This window comes from Cynara cardunculus (genome assembly GCF_001531365.2).
Source record: "Cynara cardunculus var. scolymus isolate 2C chromosome LG 3, CcrdV1, whole genome shotgun sequence".
NCBI classification, from domain to species: domain Eukaryota; kingdom Viridiplantae; phylum Streptophyta; class Magnoliopsida; order Asterales; family Asteraceae; genus Cynara; species Cynara cardunculus.
The window spans coordinates 31,349,803-31,374,444 of NC_037530.1; the positions used below are offsets into that span (position 1 = coordinate 31,349,803).

Consider the following 24,642-nt stretch of genomic DNA (forward strand, 5'->3'; position numbering starts at 1 on the left):
AGCTTTGGTGGAATTGTATTGGGCTTTGGTGGAATCGTATTGGGCTCTAATGAACCGTATTGGGCTTTCATGAACCGTATTGGACTTTAATGAACCCTATTGGGCTTTAACGGAAGTATTGGGCTTTTCGGCGAACCGTTGGGCTTTAATGAACCGTATTGTGCTTTAATGAACCGAATTGAGCTTTAATGGAAGTATTGGGCTTTTATGAACCGTTGGGCTTTAATGAACCATTGGGCTTTAATGAACCGTATTGGGCTTTTATGAATTGTTGGGCTTTAATGAACCGTATTGGGCTTTAATGAACCGTACTGGGCGTTAATGAACCGTATTGGGCTTTAATGAACCGTATTGGGCTTTAATGAACCGTATTGGGCTCTAATGAACCGTATTGGGCTTTAATGAACCGTATTGGGCTCTAATGAACCGTATTGGGCTCTAATGAACTGTATTGGACTTTAATTAACCGTATTAGGCTCTAATGAACCGTATTGGGCTTTCATAAACCGTATTGGGCTTTAATGACCCGTATTGGACTTTAATGAATCGTATTGGGATTTAATGAATCGTATTGGGATTTAATGGACCGTATTGGGTTTAATGGATCGTATTGGGCTTTTATGAACCGTATTGGGCTTTAATGAACCGTATTGGGTTTTGGATTGTATTGGGTTATAATGGATCGTATTGGGCTTTAATGAACCGTATTGGGGATTAATGAACTGTATTGGGCTTTAATGAACCCTATTAGGTTTTAATGGATCGTATTGGGCTTTAGTGAACCGTATTGGGCTTTAATGAACCGTTGGGCTTTGGTGAAACCGTATTGGGCTTTAGTGGAATCATATTGGGCTCTAATGATAATAATAATAATAACATTAATATTAATAATAATAATAATAATAATTTTAATTTTAATTTATTTTTAAAAAAGAAATAAATTACCGACGGATGTGTCCGCCGGAAATGTTAAAAATTTCAAAAAATTTCAAATTTCAAATAATAATAATAATAACAATAATAATAATTTCTTTCAACAGCGGCCGTGAACAAATACATCGTGAGAAAACTCCTGCCGAATAAGCCGTGAAAACCCGCCGATCTCGCCGTGAACTAAGCCGCCGACCTCGCCGTGAACTAACCGTCGTCGCCGCCGTGAACTAACCGCCGACTGCCTGCTGCATCGGCCGCCGACCTCGCCATGAACTAACCGCCGTCGCCGCCGTGAACTAACCGCCGACTGCCTGCTGCATCGGCCGCCGACCTCGCCATGAACTAACCGCCGTCACCGCCGTGAACTAACCGACCTCGCCGACCGCCTGCTTCACCGACCGCCTCTGTATGTATATGTATATATAAATCTGTATGTATATGTATATATATATATATATAAATCTGTACGTATATGTATATATATATCTGTGCGTATATATATATATATATATGAATCTGTACGTATATGTATATATATATATATATATAAATCTGTACGTATATGTATATATATATCTGTGCGTATATATATATATATATATGAATCTGTACGTATATGTATATATATATATATATATATATATTTCTGTCCATTATGTATGTGTATATATATATTGTTGCTTATGAACACATAATGGCATTCCATGAATAATCTTTTCACAAATAAACAGTTGGCGGATTTTTTTTTCCAAAATAAGTTCACTATACAAACACATTACACATGAGCTCACATGCCTAAAATCATGGAACCAAGAATACATTGTAACAACCAATTAGAAATGGGTTGCCAATTACACCCAGATTACGTTAGGACTTGTATTTTTAAACGAAYTTGATATATACTTTACGTTAGAAATGGGTTGCCAATTGTTGGGCAAACGTTAGGACTTGTATTTTTAAACGAACTTGAGATATAATTTACGTTAAAAATGGGTTGCCAATTGTTGGGCAAACGTTAGGACTTGTATTTTTAAACGAACTTGAGATATAATTTACGTTAGAAATGGGTTGCCAATTGTTGGGCAAACGTTAGGACTTGTATTTTTAAACGAACTTGAGATATAATTTACGTTAGACATGGGTTGTCAATTGTTGGGCAAATGTTAGTACTTGTATTTTTAAACAAAATAGAGGTTTTAAATATTAATTTTAAAATAAATTTAAAATATTATTATATATATATTTTTCCTGCCGATTTATCCGCCGGTATTTTTTTAAAAAAAAATTAAATCTTTTTTAAAATATTATTTTTTTAAAAAAATATTATTATATATATATTTTTCCGGCGGATTTATCCGCCGGTATTTTAAAAAAAATTAAATCTTTTTTAAAATATTATTATTTTTAAAAAAATATTATTATATATTTTTTTTCCGGTAGATTTATCCGCTGGTATTTTTTTTTTTTAAATTAAATCTTTTAGAAAATATTGTTTTTCTGGCGAGAAATTTTTCCGGCGGAATATTCCGCCGGAAATTTTAAAAAAATAAAAAAATTAAGGATTTGTTAAGTTAATCAAGAATTTTTTAAAAACGGGCGAAGATTTTCCGGCGGCCGTAATACACCGGAAACAGGGAAAATCCGCCGGAAACGCCGCCGGAAAAACAATCACCGGCGCCCTTTTTTCCGGCGGCCAAATCCGCCGGAAATAGTGGGTTTTTTGGTAGTGATAACTACTTTAAAAAGATGTAAGTCAACTACATATAAGATCGATATACCGACTTAACATCTCTGTTAGCATTGTTGGCATAACTGGCTCAACACCTTCATTATATATATTGCTATGTTATATGCACCACACTATCACATACACCTCACTAATACATACACTACTCCCTCACATACACCACAACATACGTACACGTCGGTCGTACCGACCCAAATTCCACATTGATAATCACCATAATAATGACTCACTTTACGACATTCTTGGATTCTCATACCAAATAGCACACTTTTTCATAACTATCTACAAGGGGCCTTTTTTACATCTCGCACAAGGCCTATAAAATGTCAGGAACGTACCTAATAAAGCCCTAGCATCTACTCCAGATATAAAACTCTTGATTTGGAGGAGGAAGAAAGGACGAATGGAAGGGAGTTAACTGGGAGATGAAAACCTTTGATTTGGAGGAGCAAGAGAAGATGAATGGAAGGGAGTTGGTGGTTGTTTGTTTAACTCTTAATAGTTTCATTAAGAGACGATATATGAATCGCTAAGAGGTGAATCTTGTTTGACAAAAAAAAGTTTACCTCTTAAGGGTTCTAAAACCCTCTTAATAGTTTTGTATCTTGAGCATCCCTGAACCATTTAACGTTCTAATTTCATTATAAATAATTACCAAACAATCATATTTCATGTTGCACTCTAAACTATTAAATTGGGATGATCCTACAAATATGATTAAAAAGATGGTTATAATCATCTTTAAAAAAGATGCAAATATTTCTCCTTGATCTTTTAATCGAAAATCAGCAAAATACGGAAAAATAAAAGGAGCAAAATAAATTATACTAAAAAAAATATCACTTTATTATCTTTTAATTTAATATCTTTTTTTAGGTGGTGTTTGGGATTTGCTTATTTGAAACAATTTATGTTTTTTTTATAAAAGCACTTATCAACTTATTATAAGTCATAAGGGTTTAACTTCTTCCAAAACTCCTTATTACCGGTTTGGCACCGGTATAAGTTGTTTATCCGAACACTCAAAAATGCGTATTACCGGTATCACACCGTAATAAGTCAATAAATTGTTTTTATAAGCAATCTCAAACACCCGTATATAAATAAAAATTGATTTGAAATAAACGTGCAAATAACTCAATAAGCAATTGCACGGGTGCTGTTGCAGTCTTGTTGGATAGGTTACCAATTCTACCCCACTCGTCGTCTCTTTCGCTGTTACCTGCCTTCCCTCAGCAATCAGCGACTGTCTCCCTCCCTCAGCCTCGTATCTCGTCATTAGTTATGCCTTCTTGATTGGTATTTTTTCTGGTTTCGTTTTGATTGTCAGTCTCCATTTCTGCCTCATTTGCTTCACCTGCCTCATCGTGGTTAGTTTGTCATACAAAAAATATAATTTTTTCTTCCAGTTTTGCAACTACTTTATGTGTTTTTGTTTGAAATTATCTATCAATTTATGTCTTTTGATCTAGGTTTTGTGTACATGTAGAATGATGTTTTTGGGATTTTTATGTCTATGTAGATGGGTGTTCATGGGTATGTTTCTTCAAAGAACCGATAACATTTGAACCAAACTCAAATGATTCTCCGTCTTTTTACCAACCTCTTTGAAATCATGATCAACCCCATACGGTAGTAGCTAAATAGAAACACAGTAAATGATTTGATGTGACAAATGAACATGCAAATTTGGTGTTCGATGAAATGCCTCAATGACAGCAAGTTCAATATATGTGTGTGTTCTCCACAATACACATTACATGTTGTATTTTCTACTCTGATTGCTTCTTTCTGTTAGAACCAGATCAACGAATTATAGAATTACCCTTCCAAACTAAAATTAAAACAATACTAATCAGAAAATTAACCAAGAAAGTTAGTAAATTATAACCTTTACGATGATATATATATATATATATATATATATATGCAAAGATCGTGAGATAGAGGCCTGCCGAAACAGTGTCCTAAGACGAAATTTCGCCCCCAATCGTGCGTTGGTAAACGGACGTCGTCTTGAGGATATAACTATCTAACCGGATTGATGCACGTCAATCCGATTCCATTGAATCGATAATACGTTCCATGAAGCAACGATATAGAGAGAAAAACTATTGAGAGAGACTTCTGTTTCTGCGTGTGTTCTATGTAAACGAACAGCCCCCTAAAAAAATAAACCGCAAAAATGCAGTTACCACGGGTCGGGCAAAACCGTAACCGGGTCATAAGAGCCCCAAGGCTCATCTTTTGACCATTAATATTGGGTATTACTACACCCAAGCCCAAGGTCAATCCTTCCTTTGAGCCTCTCTCTAACTTGCTAATCCATGTGTGTAAAGCAATATAAACACATGAAAAGTTCTTTCTTTTTCCTATGTGGGACAAGGGTGGACTAATATCCAACACTTTCCCCATACTCAAATGGTATTAGCTTATCGGAAAATGGAATTGGTGTACTGGTGTAAAAAAAGCAAAATTATAGACAGAAGATTGGGAAGGAGCAGCTACACATATAAACTTAGCTGCTGAAAAAGCACCTTAGCTTAGCTGTTAATAGTTTTTATAAAGTCTATCAGAATCTCTTCACGACAATGGTCTTCCATAGTAGATCAAGAAATGGAATAGTGATCACTATGTATAACTTAATACAGGGAAGCGATTAAATGGCATGCCTTTTGGATATTGTTCTCTCTTGCTATTAGTTATTATCTTTCCTTTGACCTTGGAAAAATGTATGTCTCCTCCCACTTACTATTATTCTCTCTTTCTCACATGTCCATGAAGTGTTGTTATGTACTTGAAAAATGCGGTGCTTCTTAAATGATTTAAAGTTGCAGGAAGTAGTCAGGGCCAGCGCTGGCTATAGGTCCAGGTAGGGGTGCTCAAAAACCAGATCAACCCGATCAACCCAACCCAACACGAAATAACCCAACCCGAAGCAACCCGGTGTCTAATCGAGTTGTAAAATTGTTAAATCGTAGGTATTGGGTTGATATTGGGTTACTATTATTTGAACTCAACCCAACCCGACCAACCCGATATCCTTTTATTTCTATAAATATATACATTAGACAATTACACTATCATGTATGTTTTTCATATACACATATTTTCAATCTATTCATATCTCTATATAACTCATTCAGTAACTGTGAACATATATATGTAAATTGAGAAAATTAACTGAATGTGATATACGTAAGAAATATGAATAAGTTGTATCAAATGGTTGATGATGAAAAAGAAATTATGAGTAGAAAAATAACATGTTCAAGGTTAGAAGAATATTTTAATATACCAAAGTATCAACCCGACTAACCCGACTAACCCGACCAACCCGTACAGGTTGGGTTGGGTTGGGCTGGGTTGCACTTTGATTTGGGTTGGGTTGGATTAAAATTTTTCTAAGCCGCAAACATTAGGTTGGGTTGTTCAAATATCCTCAACCCAACCCATGAACACCCCTAAGTCCAGTAGGCGACGGATAAACCCTAGGCATCAAAATTTCAAAACCCAATGTGTATATATATAGGATCAGTTTTCATTTGGGCCTAAAAATATTACCTTTGCCCTGCGTCCAGGTCCATCATCCTCCCTCACGCTCGCTCTCGCCTCGCTCACTCACGGAACTCACGACTCAACAGAATAGAAATTGATTTCCTTCACGATTCACGAATCGCTATCGGCCTTGATAGTTGACACAATCGGGCAATCGGCTCTCGCTCTCGCGAATACTGCCTGCCGTCTGCCGTCTACGTTGCGTCTTCTGCCGTCTGCGACTCGCTCTCGCTCTCTGCCTTCTTTCGACTTGTGAGGTTAGGGATTTAGTCATTTAGCCAGTTACAGACTTACAGTTAGCCACTTAGGGTTATTAATTATTTTATTTTTTGAAGTTTCTAATTCTTGTTTGACTGCAAAACCTAATAATGAAACTGTGAAATTGGTCCTTTGTGGTTTGTCATTTATGTTTCTAATTCTTGTTACTGACTTACTGTATCACTTGTTAGTTGTTACTGACTTACTGTGTTTGAGTGTTTCATTTGTTAATTTTAGGGCTGTTTAGAAGCGGGTTAGTACTTAGTATAGGACAAAGGCTTAAGATTGATGCTTAGGGTGCTCAAAATAGGAAAAGAACATTACAATGGGACTTGGGATTGTTTCTGGGGCTGTTTTTGTTTGCAATTTCTAAGTAAAATCCATGAAATGAGTCTGGTTACTCACTTCTGTTTTCAGACATTGTTGTGTGTCAAACAGTCAAAGCTTCTGCTGCCATTTGTTAATTGTTGGGTCATGGGTGGTTGACCTAAAGATGTCTATAAGAGTATAAGACTAATAGAACATAAACCTCTTCTTCCTTCCATAAAAAAACAACCATTTCTTGTTAGGTTGGTGGCCCAAATTCCTGATTTCCTGTTCACTATTTGTATCCTCTAAAGACTTCAAAATGTGAATAGAATTTCCATTCCTTTCCATTTGCTCAAGCCTTAAAAATTTTACTTTTTAGAGCTGTTTAGAAGCTTTTTAGGAGCTGTTTTAAAGCGGGTTAGTATAGGACAAAGACTTAAGATTGATGCTTATGTTTTCTTCTCCTATATCAATTTGTCCATGTTGCTTAATCATTCCACTTTCTTGGCAATTTCACAACACGAACCACGAATGGTGATGTATTTTATATTTTGTTACACGGGGTTTTGGTTTATGTCCCCCCGGTTGCATCATATTTGTTATATTTAAAATAAATCGGAGTGGGGATGAGCCGCCTAGATTGATTAGGTTCCAAACCCCTTCAAATAGTTTATTTTGGTTTTTATTTACTACACATATAAGGGGCATTTTTTTGACTTTCCGCCATGGGAATCCAAAATCTCAGGACCGGCCCTGGAAGTAGTCTAGCATAAGATGAGCTGTTCTCTCATGATGGGGGTCACAAGATTAGGGTCAAATATTATAATGTTGATTGACTTTGATGTTCAGTTGGTATATAGTTGTGTGATTAGCTTTCTAAGGACAGCTTACAATTATCAGATCTTGTACACAGGGAGGTGGTTTTTATTATAAAGTTATTGAAATTGTCAAACTTTCTTTTTATTAACAGAGTTACATTAATGATATTAGAGTGCCATTTTGTTTAAATTCGGTAGGATTTAAAGTTTTGTGAAGAAGGAAACACACATTGCTCATCAAGCTCAATTTCAATGGCGTCTTCACTCTGTAGAAGAATTTATTGTTCTTTTCTCTCTATGAACCCAAACACTTATCACCATCAATCGTTGCTGATTTCTCTCCAACATTTCTCCACTGAAACCTCATCCGACTCTGCATCTGGGTCTGATTCCGATTCCACTATCCACCCAGAACCCGAGTCAGATCCATTACCCCAATCGTCATATTCTAACAACCAGCAAAGAGACTTTGGGGACCGCCCCCTTGAAAACGGTTTGGATGCAGGCATTTACAGGGTACATATTTAGCTTGTGTTTTCTGTAGAATACAGGAAGTTGTTTACTTTCATTATAGTTAGATGTGAATTTTATGACTAGGGTTTTTTGTTGTATCAAATAGGCAATATTGGTTGGGAAAGTGGGTCAAAATGCTATAGAGAAGAAGCTGAGGAGTGGGAGGACAGTGACTATGTTGTCTATTGGAACTGGAGGGATTAGAAACAACAGGAGGCCTTTGCAGAATGAGGAACCAAGGGATTATGCGAATCGGAGTATGGTTCAATGGCATCGTGTCTCGATTTACCCTGAGAGATTAGGTGCACTTGTAGCCAAGAATGCTGTTCCCGGGTAAGCTTAAGTTCGTTTGTTACTCCCTCAATGTGTTATTGGTGTTTTTTTTTGTGTTTCAGTTTATCTACTGCTAATTGTAAAGGCTATGGGCATATGTGGATGAACTTGTGAAAGAAAAGAAGGATGAGAGTTTCACTCTGACTGTTGTAATGCAAATCTTACATACCAAAATAGCCCTTAGAATGAGGCCACGCATTCTTGTTTAGTGTAATCTTTCAAAATGTGCTTTGTGATTTGACAGTTGGCAACCACAACCCTCGAAGTTCTGATATTCATTGCTCAAATTAGACACGCTTTCAGTATTCGAAATCTTGGGTTATAACTTATAAGAAGAATTAATTGTAATAAATTTACGGCACGAAGTATCCTGCTGACAATATCCCTGATAATATGTTGTATATTGATATGATTACACTGTTTGATCATTTGTTGTTTCTTGCTTGTAGTTCAATCTTATATTTGGAAGGGAATCTGGAGACAAAGATTTTCAATGACCCTATAACAGGTCTAACTCGACGTGTGAGAGAGATTGCCATACGTCGAGATGGTAAGTTCCTCAAAAGTATAATTTATTTACCATCTAGTGTGAGTGAGTTAATATCAAAATAAAAAAGGTTATATAACATCTAAGAAAGAAAGCAGCTACATACATTTGTTCCTTTAGTCCTTGCCACGTCTTTGTTAGTAAATGCAATACTGTCACATAAATATGTTTAAGTAAATGCTTGAATTAATGGTTGTTGGATATTAGACTCTCATTATGTTCCCTCCCTTGAAGCATAAACACAGTTCAAAAGTCTGTTATGCACTAACCCAAGCCCAATCGCATTAGTAAGATATATATTCTAGAAGGGGCAGCTATGGTATTTTGTCATGTCTGTTAATAAATAGGGAATGTGTGGAAGTAAGGGAGGCATCGAGAAAAATAGTAAGTGTGTGTTTTTATGAGAGCTCTGGCCTCTGAATAGCCAGAAAACTCTTTAGTTTCACTGTTAAACTCCTTCAGTCATTTGGTAATTTCAATTCTACTTTTGGAGTCTGTTGATTTAGCCCAGTTCATAACAAAGTCCTTGTATTGAGTCTGTTGACCGTTGTCAGCATAGCTGGAACAATATTTTTGGTCTAATTTGTTTTTGTGCACTAGGCCAGTTTTTGTATGGTGCTTGCTGAAAGCAAAGTTGCTTCATCAATTACAGCCTCCTGGAGAATGCTAACTAATCTTTTTGCAAAAAGAAAAGATCTACAATGGGGGCCTTCATGGAAACAGGCGCTCTACTTTTTGGGTAGAGGTCAGGTCTGCGTATATCTTACCCCCATACCCTAGTTCCGAGTGGGACATATGAGTGTGTTTGGTTTGTTTGGCTTGGTTTTTGGAGAATTTACCTAATCTAACCTTTGAGAAATGCAAAATTAAGTACACTACTCCGTCTGCCCCAAAGTAAATGCAACAAGATTTGCAAATCGTTCACCCTTATATTTAGCCAGAAGTCCGTCTCTTTTTGCCACCTCCAAGAGATTTGTATGAGTTGTGCATAAATACTATGCATAGAGAACTACTGAGTGTCCACCTTTGTATTTTTGTTTGTCCTAAAATAAGTATTCATTTTCAAAATTAAGTGCTTAACCTCCAATTCTCCCTTAATAATGATAAAGATGAACTCCTATTATTAAGGGTAAAATTGTCATTCAATTAATTAAAAGTGTAATAATTACACATTTCTAAAACTATGTTCTTTTCATTATGGACATTTATTTTGAGACAGACGGAGGGAGTATATGGCACTGGATTCCATGTTTACTGGAAACTAAAAAATAGTAGTTGTAGATGGAAATAGATGGTGTTTAAGAAACAAGCTTGCTCGTTGGCATTCTGTTCCGTATAAGCTTCACCTCCTGTTACAAGTTCCATATTGAATTGCAGGTCGGGTCGTGTTTCTTGGAGAAGGGAGTGATGCCCCCAGTCAAGCAGAACTGAAAGGTGTTGGTTATTACTGAAGGATGGAGGCAAAGTTAGTCCTTTTACTGCTATTACAATCTTAGGTTGCTATTTACATGATCTTCGGAAAATAACATTACCATTTTGAGTTTGAGCCTCCGGGTGGTGGCGGAGGGGTAGTTGATGATGGTGGTTAGCTTACATGTTTTCACGACATTGTGAACCAACCGCCACTTTATCCTTTAGAGTAAAGAAAATGCGAAAATGATTTTACTCCCAGATCCCAAGTCGGCAGGATTTTAGTGGGTTTATTTGATATTCGTAGGATTTTTGTTTGATTTGGAAGGAAGAAGCTGCTTCTTCTATGCATTTGTTGTTTATTTTTCTTTCTTGCATACAACCCACGCCTTTTAGATTCTTATTGAGGTTGTTATTGTTTTATTGAATCACATATTCAAATTAAAATACTATTAACTTATAATGGCATCATTCTTGTTTCCCAAATTCTTGGCCCTTGTCATATTCATCCGGTTAAGAAAATGACCCGATAAGTACTAAATCGACGGGGAACACGAGAGGAGGTTTCCAGTGAGATGTGCAACTGTCATTCCCCTTTTTTCTCTCCATCCTTACCTTAAAACAGTCGCTCAACTCCAAATCTGAAAAGGTTTGATTTCCCATCGGTTTATCAGTTTTGAAAAGGTTTGCTCATTCTTTGAAAAAGGTTTAGTTTTAGATTTGTTTACCAACCCCTTTTCCCTAAATCGGCCTCCATATTCCTCCAATGTAGGTTATGGGTTCATGAAGGTATGGTTCTTGAAAATCAATTTTAGGATATATGGGTTTACGTTTTTTGATTTTAGGGATTCAAGCTTTCATATTTTTTCATTTAGAGTTTTTATTTTAGTCAGGGATCTAAGCTTGATTCAGGGTTTGGATTGTGTATAGTTTTGTATTACAAATATTTTAATGAATCTATATAAATTTGTTGTTCATATGTGTTCTTAATGTTCAAATGATGCTTTTGTATTTTGATGGATGATTTGGTTTGAATTTTGATATTGTTGTTGATTTTGATTTTGATTTTGGTTAAAACATTAAAAATAGAAAAATTAAGAAAATGGATTTTTCTTTAATACAAAATTGAAGAAACTGTTAAAAAAAAGACTAAAATACCCTTCTGATTTAAGTCAGCTTAACAGAACTTGTTAGATGGAGTTAGATTTGGGAACACAATACTTCATAAAATGCAAACCACGGGGATGCAAACCATAGATATTTCAAAATAGGGACCCAAACTATTAAAACACATAAACCACAGAAACCAAGAACGTAATTTACTCTTATAAATATCATGATGATGAGAAAATTGTTCAAAAACACTATTATTCTCTTAATATTTCTGTTGACTACAAGAAAAGTGAGTTTCTGTTAATGCGTCTTTAACGGCGACATGTTTGAGCAAGAAATTATTGCAACGGCACGTCGTCTCTATAAACATTTCTAACGATAAATTGACTTTAATGACGACAAAAATCGTTGCTAAATTTCATGTTTCTTGTGGTCTAGCCATATAAAGAAGGCTATGTCAACAAGTGTTTCAATCTTAACTGAATCTAACCCGATCTATAAATTATAACTATCATGTGGCACCTTTCATTGGACAAAGAACCCCTGTCTGAAATTTTCTTAATCTCATTTTAACTTGCGTTTTTTTCAATAAGAAACACACACTCTTGATTAAAAGGGATGGTTGTCGTCTTTTTGGACTTTCTTTGTTCTCTATTACAAAAACGCAAGTTAACTACCAAAATGTCATTTTTTTTAACCACAAATGTGGTGTTTGATTGGTTTGAGCTTGGCTCCAAAGATCAAAAGTACCAGGAGGTCCCAGATTCAAATCCAATGAGGAATAAAAATCCTCTTGTGGCCACAGAGATTCAAATGCGATGACTCCGGGATATCCGCAAAACAGGTGGTCGTCCTGGAATTAGTCAGCTCGCACAGCGGATTGGATATCCAGCTTAATAAAAAAAAAGTCATTTTTTTATAATTGAGTGTGTGCACTATTAAATGTGCACACTATTTCGTCATCTCTCTATCCATCTCTAAAGCTTACATTACAATTTATTATTTAAGTTTTATATATATATATATATATATATATATATATATATATATATATATATATATATATATAGGATTGGGTTTACGTGAGACCAAAGGTTTTTCGTGAGACCCGTAAGACCAATTTATGTTCATTGATCAACTTTATAAGCTAATGATCAAATGGTCTAAAATTGCACGGTGGCAATTTTGTGATTATTGAGAAGTCTTGTGGCAATTTTATGATTATGAATGTTCAGACTGTAGATCTAATCCAAGGGTTAGAATTGGTCTTACGGGTCTCACGAAAAACCCTTGGTCTCATAGTCATATGATCCCAAGTGTGTATATATATATATATATTATTTGGTTAATTTTTGGCAAACTTTCCCACATTGACTACGATATATAGTAGAGGAAGAGGGATAGCCAGTTTTCCGAAACTCCAACAATGAAAGTTTAAGATTTAGATACACCACTTAAGCGCCGTTTACTAAACACTTGCTTTGGTAATCGCTTACCGGTTCAATTACCTTACTAGATGAATATAACAGGACGGAAAAAACTTGCCCAGTAAAAAGGAAGATAATTTTACTTGGTAAGTGAAAACTATGACTCTTACGTGGTAAGTGTTTACCGGGTTATAAACGTTTACCATCAATCCATTTTGATGACCGGAAATTTTACCCTATAAGGTAAGTTAGAGAGGTGAATCTCGTCAGTAAGCACCTACCTAGTGAGTGTTTGATAAACGACCCCTTAGCATCGACGATGCTGGTATCAAACCATGAGACGAAGTTTTAAACTTCTTTCAATTTTCATGTTTTTAATATCTATGAAATTTAAATATATTGTACGAGTTTTAGAAGTTTACGTTTTGTATTATAATCAAATAAAAATAATAATGTGTTTGTAGTAAATAACATCATTTTACCACATTTATTTAATATGTATATTAAAAACGCATCTTTAATAATACAAAAAAAAAAGATTAAGACAACTAGTGCTCCAAAATATTGTTAATACGAAAAATATAAGTATAATTATATATACAAAAGAAATAGTTAAAATTTTAAATTAAAAAGACAACAGAACCATTTAGGTTGACAGGTTACGATGGACCAATTATGTGATTGGTTGAACCACTTACTTTATATTTTATATTTGAGTTGTAAACGAACCGAACGTTCAGCGAATCGTTTGGTAGGAAGTTCGTTTATATTCGTTTATTTAATAAATAAACAGACATGAAGAAATATTTTTGTTCGTTTAGTTAAACGAACGAAAGAGTCTCGTTCGTTCATTTATATTCGTGAACGTTTGTTCATTTACCGTTCGTTTATATATTAAATTTAATATATAATCTTTTGTTTATTTACTTTGAATTCAAATAACATTTATTTATGTTCGTTTAGTCCGTTCGTTTATGTTCGTTCGTTTAGCATGTTAACGAACAAACATAAACGAACACGAACGCACCTTATTTCTAAACGAACACGAACACGAACACAAAGATTTTCGTTCGTTTACCGTTCGTGTTTATTCGTTTGTTCGGTTAAGTTAAACGAACGAACATGAACAAGCCTCCGTTCGTGTTCGTTTACAGCCCTAAGTAATATTTCACCTGGTAACCCGTAACCCCATTAATACCGAGACCGATTACAAGTGTAGAGGGCAAGGACCGGTTAACCGTTTGCATCTCTACGGGAAGATACCACTAAAACACCCTCATCCATCTCATACACATGTTTCTTGTTCCAAATAATGCTTTTTATTTCATCTAAAATTTTCAAAAATAAAAAAATTAGCCGGCAATTCGAGCTTAATTTCATGGAACTAAAGCCCCACAGACTTGGGAGGGTGAGTTGTGGTTGGTAAAGGGCCATTCCCAGTCTCAAACCACTGTGGATGGGATTACTCTTATCTTCTTGTCCACATAACTAATTCCAGCCCCACACACATTGATTATACACACACCATCTCCATCTCTCTCTCTCTCACACACACACACGAAAAGAAGCCATTGATGGAGAAGATATGGCAAAACTCAAAGATCCTGCATTCAGCATCTAAATACCTCCCCCACCCACAACCTCCACCACCACCAACACACATTCAAACCATATCAACTTCCCCTGCTGCAGTTATCAAGTTGTCACGTAGACACCTCGCAATCTGCACCAAATCATCTCTGCTCCTCCTCTTTCAAGACCAGTTCCATCTGCCTAAAGCAAGAGCACAAGAACAAACCCTCTTCAAAACCACCCTTGATGACAATCCAACTGAGACTAATACAATCACAACTCCTGTAGACGAGAATCCAGTTGATGCAAGTGACACCATCACTCCATCTGAAGACCACCCAGCGGATGCCAGTAGCACCAACACTCCCACCCAACAAAATCCAGTTGAGACCACCATTTCCACCCAAGAGAATGCCGTTGAGACTAGTGGCACCACCGCTCCCACTGAAGAGAATCAAGTGGAAGCTAGTGGCACCACCCAAGAGAATCAAGTGGAAGCTAGTGGCACTACCCAAGAGAATCAAGTGGAAGCTAGTGGCACCNGGCACCACCCAAGAGAATCAAGTGGAAGCTAGTGGCACTACCCAAGAGAATCAAGTGGAAGCTAGTGGCACCACCCAAGAGAATCAAGTGGAAGCAAGTGGCACCACCCAAGAGAATCAAGTGGAAGCTAGTGGCACCACCAGTCCCGCTGAAGAGAATCCGGTTGAGACTAGTAGCGTCACCACCAAAGATGGTCCAGTTGATGATGATTCTGCCAGCACCACCACAACTACGATAGACAGCTGCACCGAAAAAGTTCTTACCAAACGGGCTTTTCTTGATATATCAATCGAAGGCAAACCCATTGGACGGGTTGTCATTGGACTATATGGGAACAATGTACCAGCTGGGACTACTAAGTTCAGTGATTTCGTCAGTGGAGCAGCAGGTAGTTTTTACTTTTGGTCTTCGGACTTGCATCTTACAGTCATTGGCACAACTATTTTCATTTGATCATTTGGCAATGGAGTGGCAGGTGTTAGTTACAGAAAGAAAGAGTTCATAAAGATTACACCAAGTTATGTGCAACATGGTGGGGTTAGATCATATGGTGTCGACGCTGAACTCGCAGCTAAAACTGGGAGGAATTTTGCAGTCGACAATCTCGTTGCTGAATTGGACAAAGAGAACGGAAGATGTCCCGGGACGAAGAATGTTGCGGGAACTATTGGTATTATTGTAAGGGACCCGCTCAAGCCACCTCCAAAGCAGAAGTTGGTTGCCCGGAATGGCAAGCTGGTAATTGATGAAGAAGAAATAGGAAAGGAACCAAATGGGACTGAGTTCGTGATCTCAATAAAAGATTCACCAGAGTTGGATGCATCAACATTGGTGATTGGGAAAGTGCTGGAAGGTATGGAGGTTGTTGAGAAGATGGGTCAGGTTAAGACTGTGCAAGAGAACACTAGTTCTCCCTATTTCAGGTACTAAAACGCTACTCGGCATATCTATGCACACACACACACACACACACATATATATATCTGAGTGATCTGGAGAAGCATCAAACTAACGACATTCTCTTGTTTCTCAAACAGGGTAGCCAAGTTGATTGGCGATAAAAGGGCAGTTGTTGCAGAGAGAGGGTTCAACAGACCCTATTCAAAAGTAGTGATTACCAATTGTGGGCTAATGGCATAACTTTCTTTCATCCTTTGTGTTAGTGAGATAAATTCATGGAGTTGTACATCAATGCGAATCCCATTCTATGTTTGATTATGTAAAAGCCTAAAAGTTTTGTGACCTTTAAAGTACTACAATATAAATCTTCAGTTTCTGGCTATGTTAAGCAGGGCAAAGGCAGTCACCAAAATATATCAAAATTGGATACAAACCCTAAAAAGGGAACCTAGTACTGCTAATTGGAATAGCAAATGAATAAACGGTTTAAACAAACGACAAAAGCATCTTACTTGACAATACATGTTTATCTGAGGCTTTACGCTGATGGTGGGCTGTCTTTAACTTGAGCCATAAGTGAACTTCTTTCTTTTAGCTGAAGGGGGTGTGAGAAGCTTTTTGACGGAACCAACGGGATCTTCCACCTGCAGGGTAATAAATGATCAGCAACAGATCACACTTTTTGTAGCCAAATCACTAAAGACAATTTGGTTGGAAACTAAAGCCCATGATCAAGCCATATGAGGTTTTGATGCAACTCTTCCGGAAGATTTTTCCTCACAATATTGAAAGTTATGATACAGTAGTGGGACTCAGCTGTACGGATGAGGTAAAGTGGAAGTACTTGGTATAAGATGGATGGTGTATAACATTCCCATAGGTGATGCATCTAATATTCAAATTTTAGGTTCTAGTCATTCAATATTTATTGCAAGATATCTTCTTTTTCTTTATTTCCAGAAAGAAACACTGATTCCTGCAAGAAGCTAACTAGGATCTGTATAGAAGAGCACACATAATGATTTTAGTTGTTAACCACTTTCTAACCTCTACATCTAAAAAAAACCCTACAGAAAACTGTAACTAGTCTTCTTTATATTCCATCGATTAATTTTGATGAATAGAGTAGCTGTCATCAAACGACGAATTACACTGCACAAATGTCCACAGAGACACTGGTAATATATAATAAATTTAGTATTCATTCACAGGTAGACTAAAAGGCACTTGCAATTCTAACATCAAATAATGTTAGCAAAGTGAACCATTAACCCTAGCATCAATCATTCAAGGGGGGCTATTCAGTAATAATATAGATCATATAGGGGTACATGTGAATGGTCCTACGATGTAGAGATAGATAGCCTATTCCTGCAGTCGTCCAACTAATCAGCACTCCTCTTTTTAAGTTAACACCTTTGTAGTTTCTTGGTTTAAATTATAGGAGAAAGTGTGCAACAGACTGCTGCTATAAATCATAAAGAAGACAGCAAGGTTACCTCAATGAGTGAAGACGATGCTTGGGTTGTCGCTGATGGATAAATGAACTCTTTCTGGCGTTCTAGAGCAGATAGAGTTTGTTTCCATCCAGGAGCTGACTTCCCACTTGAAGCAATCCAGGGACAAAAATGTCTATGCTGCTTTATTGGATCGAGCTCCATTGCTTTTGCAGCTGATGGTTGCTTTGAATCCTCTGAAAGAATAATGCGTAGGAATGAGTTCACATTGCACAAAACCAAAATAGCCGATGTTAGTATTTAACAAACCCAATGTCTACAGCAATATGTCGAGTTATACAAACTACTCAAAACAACATACATCAATGCTGAATTCAGGGAGAATGAAACCTACATTATGCAAGTCTCTGTAGATCATATAAAATACTACCGGGCAGTTTCCTAATAGATACCAGTCCGCAGAATATAATTATGATTTATGACGCACAGATTAAAAGGCAAACACTCAGACACATGCATGAATACTAACATTTAACTTGAACAAGAAAGCCAGTAGTTTACTTACCCAAGTAAGCTGAACTGGACTTCAAAGGGAGCCCTGGGGTCTGTTCACCACAATCCCGGTTATTTACTTGTTTGTTGCAATTTTTATCAATCACTGGACTTTGTTGCACATTGTCATTGACAGCCAAGCTTGTATCTAGCACATTGTTCAAACTAGCTGCATGATCTAGAGCTGAGTCCTCAATACCAAGCGTTTTGGAACTTCCTTCATCTTCAGGACTATGAAGATCCCCTGTAACCGTATTAAGAGTCTCAACATTAGCTAGATCTTCTGGTGTATTGTCACCACTATTCGAACTTTTGCCATCAACATTTTCCAACTGATCTGTAGTAGCAGTATACGGTTTATTGGTTCCAGAAGTTGCAGTTTTCATGATAACATCTCCTCCCACTGACATGTGACCACCATTGTCAACTCCATCAACTGATCCATTACTTGTAGCACTATGATGTGCATCTTCGTTCGTTTTTTGTACCAACCTCATGTGCTCTTTTCCTACCTGAGATAACGCCTTAAATGGTTGTTGATCACCATCAACAGATTCAAATGCAGATGAAAAACGTCTCCTAAGGTTTTGTCCAACGACAGGCAATGAAATTGTGGGGCGGAAGTTCTGCTCCGCAGGTGGTGGACCACCTGCAATTGTCAAGTTCAAAAGATTTCTACTTGAGGATGTTGTACCAATCTTAGCAATACTAGCTGTTTGTTCTCCTTTCGCAGCATGAGAAGTCTCTACATTAGGGTGATTGGCATCATCCATTTGACAAGCAGCCTCATTTTCTTCATTTAATTCTGCATGTCCAATAAGTCTAACAAACTCTGCTGGCCGAGGAGTTGTACGGAAAGCCCATAGACCAACCCTAGCTCCACAAAGCCTACAGTCTAGAACCACAGACGTATGATCATACTGCTCACTTCCAGTAGCAGGACTTTGATTTGTCTCTACATTTTCAGCAGTGCGAGAAGTATATACAGTAAGGCTAGCATTTTGTGCATTAGAAGCTTCAGAAGGATCAGGGAGAGTTCCACCTTTTATAGATTGATCCTGTACATCCTTGCAGTCAACTATATAAGGTAACAACCGAGGCTCCCAACCGCATAAACTTATGAGCTTTTGTGCCTGAAAAAATGCCTTTACAGATCAACGTTCTTTACCATTGTTATGATGAAAAAATTTAACAGATAAGTGGTGAAAATACATTTACAGGAAACAGAAACGTCAGAAGAAGGTGGTCCTGCTTAAACTAACCATATAAGCTGACTGGATCGGCAAATATATTTTCAAACATCTACAAGTACAAGGGCTTCTAACTGCATCAGCGATTGTTCTAGCCACAGTGCAAAAACCAAGGTGGTATGTTTTACATACAAGTAAAAGTGTAAAACCAAATGCTTTTTATCACTCAGATACTAAAGGCTCGCTAAAAGATCTGGCCTCACAGAAGCCTCATTTATCTCAAGCAGGGAAGAACATATGTCAAAGTAATTGCAAACCAGAATACTCAGGTTAACGATTGTTTAAGGGTCACAATACATTCTAGCTTCTTTAATGTGAAATGTAAATGAATAAATGAGTTAAAATAAGATCTGTAGCCTGTGGTAGCATAAGTTGTCATACCTGATAGTACAAGACAGGCAAAACTTCTTCACGTTCATCCCCAAAACCTCTGGCAGAAACATTATCATGTCCATTGACATATTCTAGAGCTGGGGGACTCTTAAGGAAATGTTCTAACAAAGGGCTACTCATGTGATCGATGGCTGTTGACGAGATCACGGGTAGCTCCAAAAGTTGCAATACTGAAGCACATCGCTTCTTGTAACTGTCAACCAAATCTGCAGGTGAGGTAGGAGGGAACTGTGCTAGCTTTTCATCACAGGCATTGTCAACCCATGGACAGAGTAACTTGTGTCCATTATTCAGCTTTAAGCTGAAAACAGAGGCTGCTTTCTCAACTATATTGCATATAAAAGAGTCAGAAAACAGTAACTAACACAGAATTACAAATTTTCTACCTCAGGGTAGCGTAGATAGGGATGGTGGCGGGTGCACATGGGGAGGGGACCAATCACCCATATCCACTCCGTCCCTGCTTCTCTCCTACCCCATATCTGCTCCACCCCCAACTACCACCCCCCCTATCCAACCAATTTTTGACTTAATGATTTTTAATACACATTTGTACATATAATACACAGTGCATAAAATATGAAGTAATTTATAAAATTATAGTGCACATATGGGGTTTCGAGATAAACTCCATATCTGGCCCAGATCTAAATCGGGTTCATAAACCAAATATCCAACCCCCCCCCCCCCAAGTGCCCTATATCTAGCCCATGTGAGGCAGGGCCCCACAAAAAGTCAAGAACCGACCCTGTTGCCGTCCCTAAATATGGAAACTATTCAAATTTTATTTCCATTTCAGTTCTAGAAAAAACAAAGCTGGTACCTTTATCCCAAAAAAACAAAGCTTGTACGATGAAAGGCATGGCTTACCTTGTTGTTGTGCCCAAGATGATGGAGTAGAAAAGAAGAGACGGGCCCTGCAGGATTCACAGGCAATGATGTCCATATCTACATTGACCCAACCTCTCCTGGCGCAATTTATTGCACTGACTACCTGATAAAAAAAGATAATGTTACCCTCTTGCACCTAAATTTCACAATGAAATGGTAAGAAAAACAAAAAGTGATATGGTGTTTCCTTTTCCAACCATAACCCTCCTAAGAACTACACCTATAACTCCCGTTACCAAGAGTTCTGCACGGTGTGAGAATCTGGCTTCCCTCTTATTCACACCAGTAAGCATATGGACCAGTAATCATTGCTCATTCTATGTTCCTATGCATATGGACCAGTAATCATTTGCTACAAGCTGCAGATTCTGTAGTTCAAAAATGCAGCTTCTAGGCTATCAACAAGGGATCAACCTCACAGTAACACTAAACGCCCAACCATGAAAAAGAATTACTGAAGTCAAGCACACAATGGAAAAAGGCATATGCCACTTAGTTAAGGACCATAATTGACAGGAGAGATGTGGGAAACTTTTATCATACAAAAAGATCTTTCTTTTCTTACCGACATCTCTCTATACCATATTCAACAGAGCCGATTATAGACCGTAACTGACTGAATGAGCCTACAGAGAGACTAATGAACAAAATGCCAGATTGACCCCGATCAGTCTAAGTTCAGTTTATCCTTTCCTGGTAATCAAGTCTGAAATGGAATATTCATTGCTGGATTAAAATCTAGTAACCAATTACTGAATCTTCCAACGTAGAGTTGATGAGCATCTTTTTTCCAATAACAAATTAACTTCCAAGGTGCATCTGATCCTGTAAACACTTATGAGTAACATACTGAGTGAAAAACTATGGAACTCAAACAAATCTGAAACCCAGGATTCCAGAAACAAACCACAAAATAAAGCTCAATAAGCCTCCTTTCCTGTTCTGACCTTAAATGCATAATACAGGAAAATAATTTCACTGATGTATCATCAGTACTTAATACACACATGTCCTGACCTTGGATGTACACTTCAAAGAAGTTTCGTAACATACCATGGTAACTACTGTATATTTTTTGGAACATAACCCCAAAAAGGTAAAATATATTTCTATGCTGTTTAAAGCTTGAAAAGCACAAATCTGTGTACCATGCATTTGCATATAACCAAATCATGAAGAGTAAGAAATTAGGTTATGTGATCGGTTACAAAAGATTAGCTAAGCAAGAACTTTGTGGTGGAAAAAGCTATCTGCAGCAAAGAGCTCGACCAGGCAATGCTACATTGCTTCTCTCAAAACAATCTCAATGTACATAATTAATACATGGATAGCAACAACTACAAGTGGAGGTCAATAAGTTTACATTAATTCCCTTTAGCTTTTCTAGCTAACTGCTGGTATTTCAAGCTATGAACATTTCTTCCATACATTCACAGTCACAAGGAGTCAAAGACCTTCCATCTCTAACTTGCACCATATTCCTACAACCACAACCTATGCTCGACAATTACTCAACTAAAATCAGCAAAAAGCCTAAATGCAGAGTGATCGGTATCCACTTTCACTCTACAAGGCATTATCTCAACTATATGAAGAAGGCCAGTTCTGCTTGTTTAGGTGAACATCTAGTCTAAATTAAATAGAAACTGCAACATGTCTATTATTCCTATTATCAATGCTAACTTAAATGTATTTCAGTTTTTTATGATATGATTGTTTCACTGTCCTAAAAAAGTATCATTGGTATTACTTTACCTATTGAGGGATTATTTAATGTAGTTAAGGCCCTATTCTGTTAGCCAATATGGATAAACTGCAATGAGAGTTGCAGGATATTGTTAAAAGAAACCTCCACTGAGGTGTGACTAATCATTAGTACGGTATTGCCCAGCTTATAAAAAATATAGTACTAGATCATGCTCAAACAAAATATAGTACGAGACTATGAGAGATAACAAGATGGCCCACAGCAGACCCCTGCACATTAAATGCAGCCGGAGATCAGCTATTCAACTACACTCTCATACAAAAATGTAAGAAGCTCATGAGAACATATTTCAGAAATATCTAATTAGAAAATTGACTAACTTCCAGGCGTAAAAAATGGAGTGGATGCTCTTTCTCTCTCTCTATGAAAAGAAAGAAGCTTGTTAGGATGTAATGTCACTAATATTCTGTAAGCAAGTTTGCCAATTGAGAACATAAAAATGTTTTTTCAAGTGCCTACAAGCGTAATTCCACTACTACTGAATCAAAATGTTTCAACAACTGCCAACAGGAATTAATATGATTGCTTGTTTGAGACAATCTTTAGCTCCTCTCTCTCTCTCTCAAGGGAATAGCACAAGAAAATATCATTGCATTAATATTTAGTAGTTGTTTCTAACCTCAGGTTTAGCAAACCAAGTCATTGACTTAAAAGTAGCAAGCCTTTTCAGCAAGTCCTCTCTGTCCCAAGGTCTGCACATGGGTGACTGCACTGTCCCACCAGATGCATTTTGCAACTCCTTAATGGTACCTCCTTTAAATTTCGAATCAACTACAGCTAGTGTTGTGGTCATTGTATGCGGGCGTTTCCTTTCTCTCGATAGTCCACCTGCAGTTGCACTACCAAAAGTAAAAAGTAATTACCAAATCTCCAATGTTGACTCAAACTACTCAAATTCAACATCATACTTGATACTCCCTCAATTGCCAGCAGAAGGGCTATATATTTATTTATTTTTCTCTTGTTTTTCTGATAAACCTAGTGCTTTTCAAACACAAGATTGGCATGAACTTGTTTCTAATTTACCATCCATATCTTCAATATACAACGAATTCATCAGACTTCCTTCCAAAAGTTGATAGAATTCATATCAATATTAATGTCAAGGTAGACATTTGACCTCCAAAACAAAGTGCAGCTATTTTTTCAATAAAACGACCTATGTAAGATTTTCAAATGGATAAACCCTAGTAACGAACTGAATTTGGTTACGAGTCTCTTATATTTGTCAAGTAAAACGCGATTCAGACCTTATAACCATAATCGGATAAAAAGCAACAAATAACAAGAATCTATAAGCAGAATACAACTGTTGAATTTCTAAAAAGAAACAAAATTAGAAAGGAGAAATCGTATACCTAGTAGAAGCGGTGGTTGTCGTGGATTTGGAATTGGGAGGAGGAGCAAGAAAGAGCTTATCCATGACTGCGTGAAATCTCTTCTCTGATTCTTCAGCCATTGAATCGAATGATTTGTAAACTGAAATTCCCTCTTCGCTGCTAAGCGATTAAGATATCACCTGAAATTTTCCCTTCGCTGCTCTAAACCTCCCCGCAACCGCAACATGAATGAATTTGATTCCTATTTTCTCTTGTAATTAATAATGACATAGTTTTAGATTTTTGTATTTTAATATTTTAATATTTGAAATATATTATTTTTGGATAAATGTGTATTTTTCTTTCTCCATAGTATTTGCCCGTTTACAAAATCCTTAGCCTTAACGTTTATCAAGTTTTACCGGGTGTTTGGGATTGCTTATAAAAATAACTTATTAACTTATTCCAGTGTAGTATCGGTAATAAACATTTTTTAGTGTTTGGATAAACTACTTGTATCAGTGTCAAACCGGTAATAAGAAATTTTTGAAGAAGTTAAAACCTCTTGACTTATAATAAGTTGACAAGTATTTTTATAGAAAAACATAAGTTGTTTCAAATAAGCAACAATTTCAAACACCCCCTTACTTACTTTATCAGATTAACATGACAAGAATTGTGAATCTAGTCTATAGTAAGAACCATAACAAGATCGAGAATCTTACCCAATAAAATATGATAACTTTTGCTGGTAAGTTGTTATCCGATAAACGTTTTCCAATTTATGGTGGAATTTTGTTTGAGATTTGATCCATATAACAAGGAAGTTGAAATTTTGTTAAGTTTATTATTTATATATAAATTACAAACTCATAACTTTTTATCGGATTTGGGTAAGATGTGGGGTAGTTTGATCACGAGCTTAATATACATACATGTATTTTTTTTGTTAAAATATCGAGCTTTGGGATCTATTGAATCTAAACCTAACCTGGTTCAAACTTATTTGTTACTTAGTATATCTGATTTTT

General features: G+C 36.7%; 3 protein-coding genes across 7 annotated transcripts; 2 read left to right on the top strand and 1 right to left on the bottom strand.

The window, feature by feature from the left end:
* The first annotated feature begins 6,311 nt into the window (after positions 1-6,311).
* LOC112510545 (single-stranded DNA-binding protein, mitochondrial) lies at positions 6,312-10,878 on the top strand. Of its 2 annotated transcripts, none has more exons than XM_025116006.1 (5): positions 6,312-6,495; positions 7,822-8,139; positions 8,243-8,469; positions 8,919-9,019; positions 10,394-10,878. In XM_025116006.1, exons 2-5 carry the CDS (start codon positions 7,876-7,878, stop codon positions 10,465-10,467), a joined length of 666 nt encoding a protein of 221 aa, XP_024971774.1. In that variant the 5' UTR covers positions 6,312-6,495; positions 7,822-7,875; the 3' UTR covers positions 10,468-10,878. The 2 variants fall into 2 exon arrangements, with proteins under 2 accessions (XP_024971774.1, XP_024971775.1); XM_025116007.1 differs by lacking the exon at positions 10,394-10,878 and adding an exon at positions 9,617-10,096.
* A 3,634-nt stretch (positions 10,879-14,512) lies between these two features.
* Positions 14,513-16,338, top strand: LOC112508746 (peptidyl-prolyl cis-trans isomerase CYP26-2, chloroplastic). Its single transcript, XM_025113474.1, has 3 exons — positions 14,513-15,469; positions 15,557-16,004; positions 16,119-16,338. Exons 1-3 carry the CDS (start codon positions 14,842-14,844, stop codon positions 16,219-16,221), a joined length of 1,179 nt encoding a protein of 392 aa, XP_024969242.1. The 5' UTR covers positions 14,513-14,841; the 3' UTR covers positions 16,222-16,338.
* Positions 16,336-23,825, bottom strand: LOC112508744. Of its 4 annotated transcripts, XM_025113472.1 has the most exons (8): positions 23,651-23,825; positions 22,912-23,131; positions 20,504-20,627; positions 19,622-19,959; positions 19,033-19,135; positions 18,004-18,885; positions 17,481-17,674; positions 16,336-16,625 (listed from the first exon to the last, which is right to left on the bottom strand). In XM_025113472.1, exons 1-8 carry the CDS (start codon positions 23,749-23,751, stop codon positions 16,542-16,544), a joined length of 2,046 nt encoding a protein of 681 aa, XP_024969240.1. In that variant the 5' UTR covers positions 23,752-23,825; the 3' UTR covers positions 16,336-16,541. The 4 variants fall into 4 exon arrangements, with proteins under 4 accessions (XP_024969240.1, XP_024969239.1, XP_024969238.1 ...); XM_025113471.1 differs by having other exon boundaries at positions 18,004-19,123; XM_025113470.1 differs by having other exon boundaries at positions 18,004-19,135.
* Between the last annotated feature and the right edge of the window lie 817 nt (positions 23,826-24,642).